Genomic DNA, 19,226 nt, shown 5'->3' with positions numbered 1-19,226 from the left:
ATGACACAAATATGGTACTGATTCCAAAGCCAGGCAGGTCAGAAACGGAGAAAAACTACAGACCAATCTCCTTAATGAACATAGATGCAAAAATCTTCAATAGGATACTAGCAAAAAGACTCCAGCAAATGATCAGGAGGGTTATTCACTATGATCAGGTAGGATTTATACCAGGAATCAAGGATGGTTCAATATCAGGAAAACCATCCACATAATTGACCATATCAATAAGCAAACCAACAAAAATCACATGATTATCTCAATAGACGCAGAAAAAGCCTTTGATAAAATACAACACTCATTCCTATTAAAAAGACTAGAAAGTATATGACTAGAAGGGTCTTTCCTAAAAATAAGAAACAGTATCTATCTAAAACCATCAGCCAACATCGTCTGCAGTGGGGATAAACTAGATGCATTCCCAATAAGATCAGGAGTGAAACAAGGATGCCCATTATCACCTTTATTATTTAACATTGTACTAGAAACACTAGCAGTAGCAATTAGAGAAGAAAAAGAAATTGAAGGTATTAAAATTGGCAATGAAGAGACCAAGATATCACTCTTTGCAGATGATATGATGGTATACTGAAAGAATCCTAGAGAATCAACTAGAAAGCTAGTGGAAATAATCAACCATTTTAGCAAAGTTGCAGGATACAAAATAAACCCACATAAGTCATCAGCATTTCTATATATCTCCAACACATCTCAGCAGCAGGAATTAGAGAAATTCCATTCAAAATCACCCTAGACAATATAAAACACCTAGGAATCTATCTGCCAAGACAGACACAGGAACTATATGAACACAACTACAAAACACTTTCCACACAACTAAAACTAGATCTGAGCAATTGGAAAAACATTAACTGCTCATGGGTAGGATGAGCAAACTGTAACCACGAAAATGTGGTTTGCCAAGAGTGTGAATTGTCAAAACTGTAATGGTTTCAGCCAAACTGTAAAGATAATTTTTAGTGTCTTGATTTAAAATCTAAAATTAAGTGGTCACCATGGAAAAATTCCCAAATATGAAATAGAATATTAGCAAAAAGACTCCAGCAAGTGATCAGAAGGGTGATTCACTATGATCAGGTGGGATTTATACCAGGAATGCAAGGATGGTTCAATATCAGGAAAACCATCCACATAATTGACCATATATCAACAAGCAAATCAACAAAGTCAGCTGGGTTTTATGGAGATTTTAATTAATATAAATGAGGGAATTAAGGGAAGGGGAGAGAGAGAAAGAAAGAGAGAGGGAGGGAGGGAGAGAAGGGGAGAGAGAGAAAGAGAGAGAGAGAATAGTAGAAAGGGCCTAGGCCAAATGGCCTAGGCCTGAGCCTAAGGGAGACCAAGTCAGTCTTTATCACTTGCCACAAGATCTTCTCAAGCAAGTTCCAGTCCTCCACTGAACTCCTGAACCCCTGAACTGAGTTCAGAGTCCCAACTGAATTCAATTGACCTCCTTTTAAAGAGAATTTTCTCTTATGTCATGTCCCCTAAATTTTCACATCTACCAATCACAGTAGACGCTTTTTTTCCCAGGACTGCCCATTCCTAGTTCTTATCTTCTTTTGTTCTCACCTTCTCTGGTTAGATAAAAACTTCATACCTCTTTTTGTTAAGCTTGCCTTTTGTAAGTTGCTTGACCTTTTAGTGACTAATTTAACCTTTATAGGTGCCTAGCATCCTTTTTTATTAGATCTAAAAATAGACCTAGCTTAAGGTTCTAGCTTTACTATAAGTATGAGTTAGGGATTTTTCATTGTTCAATCAGGAGTTTTCAACTTTATCTTCCCCTAAGGCACTGTCTGAATAGGGTAGAGTAATTTTAAAAGTTCTCAATACATTCCTGACCAAGTACCTCCATTGTTAAAAATGGGGAATAGCTTAATCAAATCTTCTGAAGTAGAGTCTGAGCAATTTTAAGATTCACATAACATAATAAAAATGATCATCCTACCCAAACTTATCTATTTAGTGCCATACCCATCTAACTTCCAAAAAACTTTTTTACTGAATTAGAAAAAACCATAACAGAGTTCATTTGGAAGAACCAAAGATTAAGGATATCCAGGGAAATAATGAAAAAAAATACAAAGGAAGGTGGCCTTGCAGTCCCAGATCTCAAACTGTACTATAAAGCAGTGGTCATCAAAACAATTTGGTACTGGCTAAGAGACAGAAAGGAGGATCAGTGGAATAGACTTGGGGCAAGGGACCTCAGCAAGACAGTCTATGACAAGCCCAAAGATCCCAGCTTTTGGGACAAAAATCCACTATTTGATTAAAAACTGCTGGGAAAATTGGAAGACAGTGTGGGAGAGATTAAACTTGGATCAACACCTCACACCCTACACCAAGATAAACTCAGAATGGGTGAATGACTTGAACATAAAGAAGGAAAGCATAAGTAAATTAGGTGAACACAGAATAGTATACATTTTAGATCTTTGGGAAGGGAAAAATTTTTAAACCAAGCAAGACTTAGAGTCATGAAATGTAAAATAAATAATTTTAACTACATCAAATTAAAAAGTTTTTGTACAAACAAAATCAATGTAACCAAAATCAGAAGGGAAATAACAAACTGGGAAACAATCTTCATAACAAAAACCTCTGACAAAGGTCTAATTACTCAAATTTACAAAGAGCTAAATCAATTGTACAAAAAATCAAGCCATTCTCCAATTGATAAATAGGCAAGGGATATGAATAGGCAATTTTCAGTCAAAGAAATCAAAACCATTTGAAAAAATGTTCTAAATCTCTCATAATCAGAGAGATGCAAATAAAAACAACTTTGAGGCACCACCTCAGACCTAGAAGATTGGCTAACATGACAGCAAAGAAAGTAATGAATGCTGGAGGGGATGTGGCAAAGTGGGGACATTCATTGCTGGTGGAGTTGTGAATTCATCCAACCATTCTGGAGGGCAATTTGGAACTATGCCCAAAGGGCGATAAAAGACTGTCTACCCTTTGATCCAACCATAGCACTGCTGGGTTTGTACCCCAAAGAGATAATAAGGAAAAAGACTTGTACAAGAATATTCATAGCTGCACTCTTTGTGGTGGCAAAAAATTGGAAAATGAGGGGATGCCCTTCAATTGGGGAATGGCTGAACAAATTGTGGTATATGTTGGTGATGGAATACTATTGTGCTCAAAGGAATAATAAAGTGGAGGAATTCCATGGAGACTGGAACAACCTCCAGGAAGTGATGTAGAGGGAGAGGAACAGAATCAGGAGAACATTGTACACAGAAACCGAGATACTGTGGTACAATCGAATGTAATGGACTTCTCCATTAGTGGCAATGCAGTGATCCAGAGGGATGTGTGAGAAAGAACACTATCCATATTCTGAGGAAAAACTGTGGGATTAATAACTCCAAAGAAAAATAACTGCTTGATTACTCAGGTCGAGGGGGATATGAGAGGGGATGTAGACTCTGAATAAACATCCTAGTGAAAATACCAACCATATGGAAATTGATTCTGGTCAAGGACACATTTAATACCCAGTGGAATTGTGCGTCGGCTATAGGAGGAGAGGGAGGAATAGAAAATGACTTTTGTAACCAGGGAATAATGTTTGAAATTTACCAAATAAAAAAATAAATAATAAATTATAATTAAATTATATATTATATAATCATATATATTATAATGAAATTATAATAAAAATAAAAAAGTTTACAGAAGTCCTAAAAAAAAAAATCTGTCAGTATAAAATGCAATCTTCACCAGGTTCTTCCTAGGAGATTGTTCTTGAACAAATCTGGCAAAGAGTTAATTGAAATTTAATGAGGAAGCTTAACTGTGTAAGGGAATGGAATTCTCTGCAGTTGAATATAATCTAAGATTTTAATAAGTCCTTTAAAAAAAACTCCAGGACTTCTTAGAGAATATCAATTCAATAAATATTTCTTAAGTGGCAATTATGTGTGAAGCAGTTGTGCTAGGTGTTTGGAGAGACGAGTATTACCCTCATATAGCTTACTATTCTACTCGCCTGTGATGAAGACAAGGAAAGTACCTAGACTTGGTCTAGAAAGTGTGAGTAAGGGGAACAGCTATGTGGTTCAGTGAACTGAGTGTCAAGCCCAGAGACAGGAGGACCTGGGTTCAAATATGGCCTCAGGCATTTTCCAGCTGTGTAACCCTGGGTAAGTCACTTAACCTCACATTGCCTAACCCTCACTGGGCTTTTGTCTTGGTAAGAGTTTTAAGGAAAATGTGAGGAAGTAAGGGAGTGTTCTCAGAAAACTTCTTTCCTAGAGTAAGCCTAGCTTATACTTACTTTTTCATTTATGAATAATAATTCAGTTTTGATAATAGGGAATATCACAAAGGTGTCCTTTTGGTTAAATCGTATCTACCAAACAAACTTGGCTAGAACTTTTAAGAACCTTTTTAAATAAATTGGTATAGATTTATTGTATAGGAAAGTAAAATTATATGTTAAATCTACCAAAAATACTTTATTGATGAGTAGAGGTAAAGGGACAGTTGAACCTGAAAGTAATTTTACAATTTTCTGCTACAGTTTATAGCAGACTAAAGTTTTTTTTTTATCAGTTTCTCCAATGAGAATTTAATTTTTCATTGGGTAGGGAGTGTTAGAACTTATCTCATTTTTTTCTTTGTACAGTGACCAATCTAGGAGAACCTTATTTGTTCTAGGGTATCCTCCTTTGAAAGGCCTAGACAGGTTGGAGAGATGAAAGGATTAAAATGTATAGATTTAGAACAAGTAGACTTTTGAAATCTTAGTAATTGATTTGTCATTTGTCTTCTTGCCTATTGGGGACATTCTAGTCCTGTTACCCACTTCTTTTGTTGTTGGTAAATGTAAATCCAGTTTTCTTATCAGAATGGTAAACCTATGGGCTTTAAACAATTTATTTTTTCTTCTGTTACAAAATCAAAATGTAAAAATGCCAGTCTGAAAGTGAATTTCCACTAATTAACTTGTGTGCTTCTTGTTTTTCTAGTCAGACATGTATAGTTTGGGTGTGATTCTTCTAGAGCTCTTTCAGCCATTTGGAACAGAAATGGAAAGAGCAGAAGTTCTGACAGGCTTAAGAAATGGTCATATTCCAGAATCGCTTAGCCAAAGATGTCCAGTACAAGCTAAATACATAAAACAATTAACCAGGAGTAATTCTTCACAGCGACCATCTGCTGCAGAGCTACTGGAAAGTGAACTTTTTCAAAGTCCTGGAAATGTATGTTATTATGATATTCAATTTGTTGCTTAAATGTAGTGCTTAAAAAATAGCATTTTGTCATTACAAATTACTACTCAATGTTCTTCACACCAAAAAAAAAGTTCATATTATGAAAGTATGCCTCTTTTTAAGTAGGCCAGTGAAAAGGAAATTGGTTTATGGCAATTCTTTTCTCTCTTCTCAAGAATCTCTTTGGTAGTCTGAGGGGTAAAGTTATTCCAAATTATTTTGGAAGAAATTAAACAGATTGACTTTTTATTCTCTTATATAGGCACACTTTATTATGTTTCCCGAATTCTACTCTTAGCCCAAGTATTTCCTTTCTACTAACATTTTATAGATTTTATGAAAAAACTGTATTTGTGCTCTAGTATGTAAAAGAACAGTCTCAAAAAAAGAATACAAATTAAGTGTGGAAGAGCAGCTTGATTTAACATCAGACAGGTGTCTCAGGAGATCTACAGTCTAGAGGAGCAAGTTAATTAATTTTTGGCTAGGTAGGAAGCAAGAATGTTCAGTATGTATTTACATGATTTATATTAGGCCATCACTTCATTGAGGTGTAGTGCATCTTGTTCTGGAATGACTAATTAATGAAAAGGTGAAAGAATAGGAATAGGTAGCAATAACCACATGAAAGAATACTTTAAAGCACTAATAGAGAAATGTCAATTAACACAATTCTGAGGTTCTCTCTCACACCTATAAGATTGGTGACGTTGACAAAAAAGGATAATGATGAATGCAGGTGGGACCATAGGAAAACAAGTACGTGAATACATTATTGACTTATAAACTGGTCCAAATAGTCATCAGTGCAAATTGGAATTATGTCTCAAAGGCTATCACACTGTAATACCCACTGACCTCATTATACCTCTACTAGATCTATACCCCAAAGAGACCAAAGCAAGAGGAAAAGGACTCATATATGCAAAAGTTATAGTAGCTCTTTTTGTTTTTGTGGTACCAAAGATTTAGAAACTGATGATGTCTCTCAGTTGGAATGGCTGAACAAGTTATATGTATGTGATAGAATACTGTTGTGCTATAAAAAATGATTCAAGGGCATGGTCAGAGAAACATAGGAAGATTTGTATGGAGAAATGCATAATGAGCAGTGAGAAACAACTTGTATACCAAGAACAAAACTGTAAAGACAAAAGAACTTTATTTGTACTATGATCAATACAACGACTAACCAGTTTCTGAGGTCCCATGATTAAATATACTACCTTCTGTTAGAAGTGATGAATTCAGAGGACAGACTGAGGTGTCGTTTTTTTGTTTGGGCAGAGTCAATGAATACAAGCGTGACTATACATGGTTTTTATTTTTCTTGTTTTCTCAATTGGGGATAAGAGACTGGACAGAGGGGAGAAAATGAGAATCTAAAAATGAAATTTTATTTTAAAAATATTTTAAGAGGCTTCTTCCACTAAATGGCTATGACTTTGGATAAATTATTTAACCTGTCCAGGCCTAATTCGTCATCTATACATAAGCCAGATTATTGCTAAATTCCCTTCTAATGATATTTTTAAAAGTCTGGGCTTGGCCAAGTCATTCCTATGCTACACTACAAAGTATGTATGGTTACCATATGGTATCTAACCATACCCACTTTTCAGATATTAAGCCTTATTTTTTAATTACTTAAGCGAAAAACTTTACAAAATACTACATAGAGCTTTGTACAATGGTATTCGTTGACTATTAAATGACTCACAATTTAAAGGCTATATGTTTTTAAAGATTTTTAAAATTTTCCCCAAATTTAGAATAACTTTTTTCCACTAATTTAGGGATTTTAATAGAGGATATATATCATTAATCATGTCAAACATGTTTTGTTGTCTATTTAAGCCAACATTTTCATATCCTGTAGAGGAAGATTATTAAATTTACCTTTGAAATACCACTTTAGCCTTCTTCCTAAAACTGTAGATGACTGATGGATAATTGCTTGTTGTTTTCCCTGGTTCATATAAAACATGTTTACAGAAGGATTCTGTTCTCAAGAAAATGTTTTATGATCAAATGGAAATGTAGCCTCATCTTTTTCTGAAAAAGGACTTGTTGGGATTTTTGTTGCTGTCTATGAAGGGGACAAAACCACCCCATACCTTAGTGGGAAAAATAGAGGAGTTATCACTGTGTAGATTATATTTTTTTTCTTTTCAGGTGAATTGTATCCTACAGAAGAAAGTAGTTGAACAAGAAAAAGAAATTGAAAAGCTCAAGGAAACTATAAGACTGCTTTCTCTGGAAAAAGGCATGAAGGAAGACTTGAAAGAATGTGGGGACTCTCCAGTCTGACCCCTGATAGGATATGTATAAGAATGGGCACAATAATTTTTTAAGAAGTACTTGTTAATTTTGTTGGATCTACTGGAATATGAATACGTTTTACAAATTTATATGTGGTTGGGGTTTTCTTGTATTCTTAATGTTCTTAATCTGTATGTACAGAGTAAAATTATTAAAATCAAGGTTTAAAACCTATAAAATTGTTTTTATCTAAGGATTCTTTTGCTTACCTTGCTAATGAACTTATACCAATCAGCCGTCAGAAAATTTATGTAAAGAGGAGTCACAAGTTCTATAATAATTTTATTGGTTTTTGACATCTGGCCATAAGTCATCAACTTTAGTAAAAGTACATTTATGAGCAGGCATGAGGCAGTACTACTTTTCAGTTATGCCCCTTTAAAAACGTATTCTAAGGATTTACTTCAGGAGTTTCACGGCAATGTTAAAAGAGGCCAAATTTTCACACGATTTCATCCATTTTTGCACATTGGCTGGAACAGAATTAGAACTACCTGACTGCTGAAGTGCACACCAAGCTATAATGTCTGCTGCAGTGAGTTCATTTCCCACCAGCCAGGGACTTCTGCCAAGAGCAGAGTTCATGGTGCGTAAGACAGCTGCTTTTTCTTTACTGCTTCCTTCTCTCAACTGAAAAAGAGCCATGTCTATCCAACTATCTATAAGTGTTAGACTAACAGCATTATGTGTCTGGCCAAACAGTGAGAATAAAAACCGAGCAATGTTCCCTTCACCTTCAATAGGACACATTGTTTGAATACTGAACTTCATCTGGGGCTTTGGCACTGAAAAGAAAAAAAAATCTCAGAATTAGTATATTATAGTAACATTGTTTTAAATAAGGATATTAGCTAACAATTTGAAGATATCATTACCTTAAAATTTATAAAGGAAAAACTCTAACAGCAATGATATGTTTGCTTATGACAGTCTGAAAGGAATTTTCCAAAAGCACATTAACAATTCAGTTTCTTTTTAACCAAGAGATTAGCCAATATAATCAACCAGAAAAGACCACAAATAAAGAGGAATTGTGCATTTCTTTCTTTTCTTTGCTAAAAAACCCCATACCTTCTCTCTTAGTATCAAATCTACAGAGAGAAGAGCAGTAAGGGCTAGACAAATGGTTAAGTCACTTGCCCAGGGCCACACAGGAAGTTCAAATTTGAACCCAGATCTGCATTGCTCTTTATCTACTGTGCTACCTTGTTGCCTCAGAACTGGGAAAGTATAGGAACTTAAGAACCTAAAATTGTTCTGAATCAAAGTATAAAGAACTAAGAGTTTTATCATCTTCCAAAGAGTTCTTGTGAAAGAATGGTTACTGAGGAGAAACAATCACTATTGAGATATTGAAGTATATGGCACTTAACAAAAATTTGACATATTTAGAATATTGATATGTCAGCGAATACTTAAATTTGATGGTAACAAGAGTAGCGATGCATTTAATTTTTATGTATACTATGGCTACTTTAAAAATTATGATTTTTCTGGCTTTTAAAAAACATGTAGTTTAGCAATAAAGAGAGACATTACCTTTAAAAATGTTATTGGTTTGATTCAACTGTCAAAATATATGAACTGAATTTTCTTTTAAATGGATAGTTAAAGTGATCATTAATTTTCATTTTTCCAGAAAACATAAACCTTAACATAATTTTGTCTTGCAATATATAAATTTCATTTTTTATATCAGTTTAACTAGAGCCCTCTTTACCTACCATCCTTCCAAATTAAGGTAAAACCCAATTGATACTCATGACGTGATTGTTTCTTGGCCTCTTCTCCAAAACACTTCATAAGATTTTCAGGAACATTCTTTACAGATGAATGCACATGAACAGTTGATAATATCTTGTAGTGTTCACAAAGGAAGTTATGTAGCACCAACAAGGAAAGTGGAGGCACAGTTGGGTTTGCATTGATCACAATATCTTTCAATGCTCCATAATCCTGCATTGAAATAAAAAAACAACAGCAACAAAAAACAATAGTGTTATAAAATCCTGCTCTAGAAATATTATTCTAAATTACAACTCCATAAAAGAAATTCTCTCTTATTTAGTAATCCAAAAGAACTCCACTTCTACCTATCAAATATATTGTCAATAAAGCTCCTCTCATGAGAAATCTTGTTTTAAAATACAGATGTTTTGACTATTTCATTGGTGTGGGGAACTCCAAAGTGAAGAGAACTCTTCCCTCCTGTAATGCAGATCAGTAAACATTCTTCAATTCTGTAATAGGGAATTGCCTGGGACACTGAAGGTTAAATTTCTTCAATGTCATGCTATCAGTATATCAGAGAAAGTATTTGAAATCAGTTCTCTATCTACTTCCATGTTCAGCCTCCTAATTTCATAGTTTTGAAACTTGATTTAACCTTAAATAAGGGCTACTCTTCATTAAGTTACTTGACATTTGTGGAGAATGAGCTTAACTGATGCTTATCCCTTTAAGAATTAAAACTTTTTAACCCTTTTTGATGGAAATATAAAATGTTATGTAGGTACTCTATGGTTTTCTACTGTAATACATAAAATGAACACAGTTTAACACATTTTTGATAATTCAGTCATTATAAACAACTACTGTATTCTGCTGTAATATAATAAAACCCAAGATGGTTCTATGAAGATCCATAGAACTGTCTGCTCTGCCACAATTTCCCTAGTTCTAGTCTTCATTCTCTGCCAAGGAAGAAAGGGAAACCAAACTTAATAGATGAATTAACTTAAATCCTAAATTAGTCTATCCTAAATTAGGCTTGGTGATAGCTAATTTTCTCATTGTTTAGGAGGCATTTTTCTTTCACTTCAAAATCTGGGGGAATATAACAAATTTTACTTTAGATACTTGGGTACTTTTTAGTACCATTCCTAGAATTCTTAGTGAAAAACTGACCCAAACCATGCTACCATGTTTCAACTTTAAATATGAACTTACCTTCCCAAGCATTGAATCTAAGTCTACTGCACTTGTCGTTAAAGTAGTATATTTATCAGTTTGGATCATGTTTGTCACATCAAAGTCGGCATCTGGAGTTTGTATCATCTTGGAGAGCCCATCAACAGCAGCTTTCAATTCATACAAACGTTTTAAAATCTCTTCTTGGCGAGACTCAAGGGCCTGAAGAGATGGATCAGCCTCTTCCTAAATCAACCAAAAATCAACAATGTTTTCATTTCCTTTTAGAATTCATTTTCTTACATCTGAAAGTAATCTTTTGCTAATGCCAAAGTCAGGCAATGAAGAAATGTTATCTTCTCCATAAAATTTTAAATACATTGATCTTACTTTCTCTTATTATTCTACTATATTACTTGAGTAGAAAAGAGGATATAAATGCTTATATTTTTAGTAGCTCATGCTGTTGTAAGTACTTTAATAATTAAGTTCTAATTTTTATTTTGAAATTATGTCTTAAAATTTTAAACTATCTCATGCAATTTAGTATAGCAATTAGAACAGATACAGAAAATGGATGTAGAATATTCTGAACATTCACAGAACCTCAAACACATGCACACTTTGACTGTAGAAAATCTCTTGGTATTTAATAATTAAGCTATTTGCAATAAAATAGAAAACAAATTTAAAAGAAAAAGCCCTAAATGTTTAGTTTTGGAATATCTTAATTTACATTTGAATATTAATATGTTGCCTGTCCTAAGAATGAAATTCAAGTTAAAAAAATGAAAGCAGATTGCAAGGACCTCACTTAGGAAATGATTTCATTTCTCTATTTCTGCCAGAAATCACAATGCTGCTAAAAATATGCCACATGCACATAAAGAACCAAGCCTAGGCAAACATCTCTTAGCTTTCCCCTGAGTGGGGAAAGTTGTTAAGCATTTGGGCTTCAGAGAGCTTCTCTGCTGAACCACATATTTCACAAGGGGAGAAGGTACAGTTTTTCATCCCTGCACTGTTAGGTTATAGGCTTTATGTTTTTTCTAATAACAATAATGTCCTGTCCATAGACCCTAACCATAGTCATTTATCTTGTCGCCAATAGTGCATGATGCAAAATGGATAACTTCAGTTAGGGGTGAAATATAGTAACATGTCAAATAATTAAGTAGACACTGACTGGAAATAAAAGTAATGCATGGTTTTTTATATGAAAACCAAATGCCTTTAATCATGATATTAAGAGACATAGTAGGAAGAACACTCGACTAGGAGTAAGATAACTTTGGTTTGAGTCTTTAAGTACCTGAAAGGCTGTCATAGGGAAGAGGGATCAGATTTGTTCAGTTTAGTCCCAGTAAGTAAGACAAGAAATAATGAGAAGCTGCTTCGAAGACACAGATTTGACTGAGTCTGAATAAAGACTACCTAACAATTAGAGCTATCCAGAACTGGCTGCTTTCTGAGGTTCCCTCTCTGACAGTTTTCAAGTAAAGAGATGAACACTAGCTATAATACTGTTGTGAGAGATTCTTGTTCGAGATCATAATTTGGAGCTTTAACTGTCATCTAGACCAGCCTCTTAATTGTACAGAAAAGGAAATTGAGGTTCAGGAGAAATGTCTAATGTTACAGCGAATGGCAGTAAAGTGTTCAAATTCAGGTCTTCTGACTCCAGATCAAGGATTCATTCTATGGCAACATAGTTTTGGGTTGGACTATGAATCTTTGATCTACCAATTGTGTGACCTTGGGCAAATCACATAATCTCTCCAAGTCTCAGTTTCTTCATCTGTAAAACTGGGATAATATATACCTCATAGGACTGTTGCTGTTTTTCTTTTTGGAGTAACTAGAGATGCAAAAACCATTCTAGGAGTGATAAACTATTAGCTTTGTACAAGTTCTGGGCACCAGTCAGGCCCTTTAAAACTAAAAGAGAGGGGGCAGGTAGGTAGCTCAGTAAAATTGAGAGCCAGGCCTAGAAATGGGAGGTCCTAGGTTCAAATCCGGCCTCAGACACTTCCCAGCTGTGTGACTCTGGGCAAGTCACTTAACCCCTATTGCCTAGCTCTCACTACTCTAAGGCAAAAGCCTTAGAACCAGTATTGATTCTAAGATGGAAGGTAAGGGTTTAATTAAAAAAACTAAAAGAAAAAAAATTTGAAAGATGTGTTACTTTTTACTTCATTAATTTCCCTTTTAGTCAACTCTGTAAAAGTTCTCAAAGTCTATGTCCCTCACAAGAATCTTCTAGGCTTATTACTTTTTATTGATTTATATCAGAGGAAACCTATATTTGTCTATCATGGTTACTTTTTCAAGATATGTTCCATAAATTTCAAAGCCAGATGAGAATTTAGAAATCATCCAATGTGATCATCTCATTTTAGATATGGAAATAAGCCTAGAAACTTTCCAGAACCCACAATGACTTTTTAAAAAAATTCTTACCTTCTGTCCTAGTAACAGTTCTAAGACAGAAGGGTAAGATCCAGGCAAGTGAAGTTAAATAACTTGCCCATGGCCACATTTGAATCTAGGTCCTCTTGTCTCCAGGCCAGACATTCAATCCACTGAGCCACCTAGTTGCCCTTCAAAGTGCCTTTCTTAAGGCTATATAATTATGTTGAAGTAATCTAGTGTGATCTGCTACCTGCCTCTAATGTTTTCATTTTGAAGGGTTTATCTGCAAGTAAGGCAGATTTTGTATATCAAATTTAGAAACATGAAAAGATAATTTCTTCCTACTTACTCATGTTATAGATAAAGAAAACTTAGAGAAGTGACTTGCTCATATGACATCACTTATCACATGTATATATTGGTATGTGATTTGAGGTTTAGGCTTTAAAAAAGTTGGCTCTATAGCAAAAATTAGTAATATGAAAACAGGTATCAAGTGATAACATTTATACAACCCAGTGGAATTACTTATCAGTTCTGGGAGGCAGAAGGGAAGAGGGCAGGGAAAGAAAATGAATCATGGAAACACGGAACAAATTAAGAAAAAAAAAAAGTGACTGGCTCAGTTATGTTTCAAATAACTTGCCCATGGTCACAGTAAGTGGCTGGACTGGGATCAGGGCTCAATCTGCTATCCCTCTCTGAATCTGTGATATATGCCACAGGAGAAACCTCCTTTTATTCTAATTTTTTTAATTAAGAAAAGTTTTCCATGATTCATGTTCTTTCCTTCCCCTCCCCCCACTCTCGTAGCTGACACAATTCCACTGGGTTTTACATGTGTCATTGATCAAGACCTATTTCTATATTGTTGATATTTGTACTAGTGTGATTGTTTATAGAGTCTACATCCCCAATCATATCCCCATCAACCCATGTGATCAATTGTTTTTCTTCTGTATTTCTACTCCCACAGTTCTTTCTCATAAGTCCCTCAGAATTGTCCTGGATCATTGCATTGCTGCTAGTAGAGAAGTCCATTACATTTGATTGTACCACAGTGTATCAGTCTCTGTCTGGAGGTTGTTCCAGTTCACATGGAATTCCTCCAGTTCATTACTCCTTTTAGCACAATAGTATTCCATCACCAACAGAATCCACAGTTTGTTCAGCCATTCCCCAATTGAAGGGCATCCCCTCATTTTCCAATTTTTTGCCACCACAAAGAGCACAGCTATAAATATTTTTGTAAAAATCTGTTTTCTTATCTCTTTATTATTTATAAAAATAATATATAATATTATCTTATTATCTCTTTCGTAATATCTCTATTATTATGTTTTCTTATTATCTCTTTATCAGCAATGGTAGAAACCTTCTTTTAGACCAGACCCAGGATTTCATTTGGGCAGAGGGAAGACAACTCCCCCAACCAGTGCAGAACAATAAATGAGATACTGAGAGATTAAGTGACTTGCTGAGGGTCATAACACAGCCAAAAACATGTATCAGAGGCAAGAGTGGAACCCAGGTCCTCCTGACTGGAAGGCCAATACTTAGCTGTGGTAGCAAACTGGGAAATATATAATTTGTTTTAGATATACACAAATAGCAATCTGAGGGCTAGAATATAATAGCTTACGTTTAGTCCTGTCAGATTTATGAAGTGCTTCATCTACATTCTCATTTAATTCTAATGGCTACTTTATGAAGTGGGTACTACTGTTATTCACTTATAGAGATTAATAAATTGGGGCTCACAGAGGTTGAATGACATACCCAAAAGGCCAATGTCATTATCTATCATGACTAAAATGCTTTGGGGACTTGAGTTAAGGGAAAAGAAAGGGCAGTGATTTTGAGTTAGAGGACCTGGGTTTGGATCCCAACTAGTTCTACGGCTTGCTACCTTGGTGTGACTGTGGGCAAACCAGCCTCTGTTTTAGTTTCTTCATCAACAAAATAAGGCGATAAGAGGATCTCTTTTTTTTAATTTTTTAAACCCTTACCTTCTGTCTTGGAATCAATACTGTGTATTGGTTCCAAGGCAGAGGAGTGGTAAGGGCTAGGCAATGGGGACTTTGTCAAGTGACTTGCCCAGGGTCACACAGCTAGGAAGTGTCTGAGGCCTGGTTTGAACCCAGGACCTCCTGTCTCTAGGCCTGGCTCTCAATCCACTGAGCCTCCCAGCTGCCCCCAAGAGGATCTCTTAAGGTAACTTCCTAGCTCTAAAATATTATCTTGTGTTTAAATGAACTACATGTGCTACCTGCTACCCTTGTCCTCTCATTATAAGTGAAATATATTGCTGCTGAATGTTTAGTATTTTAACTTTATAATTTTTTTTTAAGGAAAGATGCTTTTCTAGTGAAAAAACAAACAAAAAAACCCCAAAACAATATACAAATTTGTAGGATGTTTTTAAAATGTTATTAGATAAGGGATAGAAAAGTCATGGGAGTTCAAGTCTTGGTTCCATTATATGCTAGTTGTGATCTTGACCCAGATATTCATAGGTATGAGGTCAGCATGCTGCAGGAAGGGGAATTGGAGGAAATCACCAAAGTGTTGACTTGAGGTTTACTACAAATTTCTGCTACCTAACCTTAACCAAGTCCTCATTTCAGCAGGTACTTCAATAACTCCCTCACTGATTGCTTATCTTACTAATAGTGGCTATTCCAAACCTTTTTTTTATCTTTCCTCTTGCTTTTCATACCACCCCTAAGCTAAGGATCTGCCTTCATATTTCACTAAAAAAAAGTGAGGCCATTTGATTAGAAATCCTCTTCTTACATTGTTGACATCAAACTCCACTACCTCCTCCTTTAATCTACTTTCTGGGAAGTGGCCCCTTTTTGTTGCCAACTTAACCGCCCTACATGTACCAGTGATTCTATCCTCTTCTATCTATGCCAGGAGATGGTCCTCCCTATCACTCTTACTACCCTTTGAATCTTCAGTGTCTTATAATCTACTGGTTCCTTCCCTGCTACTTATAAACATATTTAACTCTCCCCATCCCTTAGAACAGCTTCACTGGATCTGACTGTGCCTGCTAACTTCTGTCCCATGCCTCTTCTTTTCTTAAACTCCTCTGAGAAAGCTGTCTCAATATCGATGCCTTCATTTTCTCTCCTCACTACTATCCCTCCAGTTTCTTAGGATCATAACCTTGGCATTATCCTGGACTCCCCCTCTCCTTCATTTGTACATTCAATTGGTTGCCAAATTTTGCTATTTCTATCTTCACAACACATTTCCCAGTGTTCCAGCCCCCAACACTTTTCCCTGTGATTACTCCAATAGCCCTCTAATCTGTCTCTGACTCAGAGTCTTTTGCCACTCCACAGTTCATTTCCCACTTTGCTGCCCAAATAATTCTTTGCAACAAGTACAGTCCTAACCATGTGACTCTACTGTTCAACCAATTCCAACAGTTTCCTATTGCCTCTAAAAGAAAATATAAACTCTATTTAGCTTTTAAAGCCTTCCCTAATGTGGTCCTAACCTTTTTTCCCAAACTGACTGGACATCCCTCCTGCATACAATCTAGACCAAATGGGTTTCTCTGTTACTTGTGACTTGTCATCTGCCATCTACACTGCAATGGCCTTCTCTCTTACTTGGAATCCTTTCCACCTCCTCAGAGTTCCTCTCTTCCTTTAAGATGTAGGTTAGGCAGTCTACTAAGGGGAAAATCGTTGTGGAGAAGGGGCCTTTTTCATTAAACCACCAGTTGCTGACCAACTGCCACAGAAGCCCTGTGGATGCCAGGACACCACCACCCCAGACTATTGATCCTTCTACTAGTCCTGCCCTAACAGCCATCTAGGAAGGAAACTCCCGTGGAGAAGAGGTCAGCCATCTCCATCATCTGCCACCCTAGGCAAGCTAGTCTAGAACAGTGATGGCAAATCTTTTAGAGACAATGTACCCATGCCCTACCCCCTAGAGATCATGTGCTGAGCCCCATCATGTCCCCACCCCTTACTCCAGACAGGGGAAGGAGGAAGCACTCCCACTGGGCTGCTGGGCGGAGGGACAGGTGAAGTGAAAAAAATGTCCTCAGGCATGGTGGAGAGGAAGAAGGGAATAGGTCAGGCCCAGTCTCTCTGCCTTTCTAGTAACAAATTCTGGCAGGTGTGTAATGGGTGCACCACCATGCTAGAAGAAGCAACAAGGCACTCTGGAGGAGAGACAAGAGGCAGCACATGCTAGGCAAGTCAAATCACCACCACCACTCTGACCACCATTTCTCCTTAGACCCTGATGGATATGTCTAAAAGACACCAAAACCAAGACCCTTAGCAATAGAAATGCTTCCAACCCATCGCCCTCAGCTATCATAATGGGAAAGTCACTCCAGTGGCAATACAGCTTGGCAAATGCTCCTTTAGGGGTCATAGAGATAATTTCTGAAAACTCTTTAAAGAAAGTTGTCACCAAAGTCTTTAGAACTATCAAATGGTTCAATAACAGAAAATACAATTTTTCAGTGGAAATGACATTCTAAAAGAGGCATTCTCATTTGTATTGCCATGGCACTCTTAAGGATCACCAAATCTTCCCATCTTTTATATACCTTGATATCATTAGAATTATGAGTTCCTTCTTTGTCCCCAGTGCCTAGTACAATGTCTCACATAGTAGTAGCCTTATTGCTTAACAAATATTTATTGATTTAATGGTTTTTCTTCTCTCTGCTCTTTCTCAGTCTCTGCTAGATCTTTATCCATGTCACACCCACTATGAGTAAGTATCCCTACCACAGGGTTCCCTTTTAGTTCTTTTCTATTTTCTGTTCTCTTTCACTAGAAGAGCATATCTCCAATGGGTTCAATTATCTTCTCCATGCTGCTGATTCTCAGACCTTGTAGATAATTACAGTCTTTCTCTTGTGCTGAAATCTTTCCTCACCAACTGCCTTTTAGACATTTCAAACTGGGATGCTTCATAGGCATCGTACACTCTGCAAATCCAAAACACAAATCCTCCTCTTGCCTTCGTCTTAAAACACCATTCTCTTCCCAACTTCCCTTTTACTATTGAAGATACCACCATCTTCTGTAGTTATCCAAGTTCATAAACACAGGATCATCCTCAGCTCTTCCCTCTCTCTCATCCCACATAACCAATCAGTTACAAAAGTCTTATCACTTTTCCCTCAGAGTATCTCTCTTTTAATAAGTCCCTCCTCTCCACTCCCACAGCCACCGTTCTAGTTCTAACTCTCATCAACCACCTCACACCTGGACTATTGCAATAGCCTTCTAATTGGGTTCCCAGATTCAAATTTCTCTTCTCTCTAATCTATCTTCCTGGACATCACTAATTTATGGGCAAGAAACTTAAAAACTGAATTAGGGTGAGCTAATTAAGAGAAGAAGGCCTTGGGACAGTCCTGAGAAAGAAGGCCAAGTAAGAGTCATAGTGGGGGAAAAAAACAACCGCTGGTTTTGGAGTCAGGAACCCTGGGTTCGAATCTTGTGACAAACAGCAAGTCTTTGGGCTTTCTGGATCGAAGTTTCCCCGTCTGTAAAATGAGGGGATTTGGATCAGAGAAGTGACTTCTAGGAGGTCCTTCCGGCTCCACCACTAAGATCCAACGAGGGCTTTCAGTCTCGGGCAGGGGGCAGAGCCTGGGCCTGGGGAAGGGGCGAGTTCGGGTTCTAGGGTCGGAGGAGCCTCTTAGCTCAGGCCGCATCAGGGCGATTCCCTCCTGGGTAACATCCACGAAAAAGTTCCGAAGACCAATCCCAGAAATGAAGCCGAGGCGACGAGCGGTTCCATTCCAAGATCATACACTCCGTCCACCCGCCTAAGTAAAAAGACGCAGGCAGATTGCCCCGCTCCACAGCAGCAGCAGTAGGGGTGTACCCCCGCCCCATCAACCTAACAGACTACGCCCTCCCACGTCCACGCGCTCCGAACCCGCGCGCCCACTCTGCCCCGCCCCGTCTCCGAGGACTACAGGATCAGAGAGCGTGCGCGCGCAGACGGAGTTACGGAGGCGCTCGGTCGGGATCCTACCTGCACGTGCCCTGCCGGGCCCACGGTGAAGGCTGAGCCTCGGTTCTTGCCGTGTATATTAGGGACTCGGTACATGCAGGTGGGGAGCTCTACACACAGCGATCCACTCACCCCGTGATACGGCTTTACCTGGTACATGGGCATCGCGAAAGGGAAGTGAGGGGGAGTCACAGGAAAGTGCACACAACAGCACTATGGCTACGACGGACAAATGGCAATTACTATGAATCCTTCCGTTGCTGCTGCTGAGAACCGGAAAACCCTGTAGCTTAGGCTCACTGAGTGGTCAAAGCT

At 37.2% G+C, this 19,226-nt stretch overlaps 2 protein-coding genes across 6 annotated transcripts in view; one reads left to right on the top strand and one right to left on the bottom strand.

The window, feature by feature from the left end:
- EIF2AK1 (eukaryotic translation initiation factor 2 alpha kinase 1) overlaps nt 1-7,756 on the top strand; it is a 40,400-nt gene extending 32,644 nt beyond the window's left edge. For 2 of the 4 annotated variants that reach the window (XM_001377529.4, XM_056804355.1), the window contains 2 exons: nt 5,010-5,243; nt 7,431-7,756. In XM_001377529.4, the coding sequence (XP_001377566.2) occupies nt 5,010-5,243; nt 7,431-7,565 (369 nt within the window). In that variant the 3' untranslated portion in view covers nt 7,566-7,756. The remainder of the gene's footprint in view (nt 1-5,009; nt 5,244-7,430) is intronic. The other 2 variants (XM_056804356.1, XM_007498266.3) reach the window with 1 other exon arrangement.
- A 90-nt stretch (nt 7,757-7,846) lies between these two features.
- Nucleotides 7,847-19,179, bottom strand: AIMP2 (aminoacyl tRNA synthetase complex interacting multifunctional protein 2). Of its 2 annotated transcripts, none has more exons than XM_001367121.5 (4): nt 19,062-19,179; nt 10,527-10,733; nt 9,302-9,533; nt 7,847-8,362 (listed from the first exon to the last, which is right to left on the bottom strand). In XM_001367121.5, the coding sequence occupies exons 1-4, from the start codon at nt 19,074-19,076 to the stop codon at nt 7,977-7,979; spliced, it is 840 nt and encodes a 279-aa protein (XP_001367158.1). In that variant the 5' UTR covers nt 19,077-19,179; the 3' UTR covers nt 7,847-7,976. The 2 variants fall into 2 exon arrangements, with proteins under 2 accessions (XP_001367158.1, XP_003341646.1); XM_003341598.4 differs by having other exon boundaries at nt 18,933-19,076.
- Between the last annotated feature and the right edge of the window lie 47 nt (nt 19,180-19,226).

This window comes from Monodelphis domestica, chromosome 7, assembly GCF_027887165.1.
Source record: "Monodelphis domestica isolate mMonDom1 chromosome 7, mMonDom1.pri, whole genome shotgun sequence".
NCBI lineage: Eukaryota > Metazoa > Chordata > Mammalia > Didelphimorphia > Didelphidae > Monodelphis > Monodelphis domestica.
This window is presented reverse-complemented; position numbering and strand designations above follow the sequence as displayed.

Excerpts from the sequence above, each read along its gene's own strand:
- AIMP2 (XM_003341598.4), bottom strand. The coding sequence starts at position 19,076 with ATGCCCATGTACCAGGTAAAGCCGTATCACGGGGTGAGTGGATCGCTG. Across the intron at positions 9,534-10,526 it reads TAGATTCAATGCTTGGGAAG|GATTATGGAGCATTGAAAGA; the intron begins GTAAGTTCATAT and ends ATTTCAATGCAG. Across the intron at positions 8,363-9,301 it reads TACCTTAATTTGGAAGGATG|TGCCAAAGCCCCAGATGAAG; the intron begins GTAGGTAAAGAG and ends TTTTCTTTTCAG.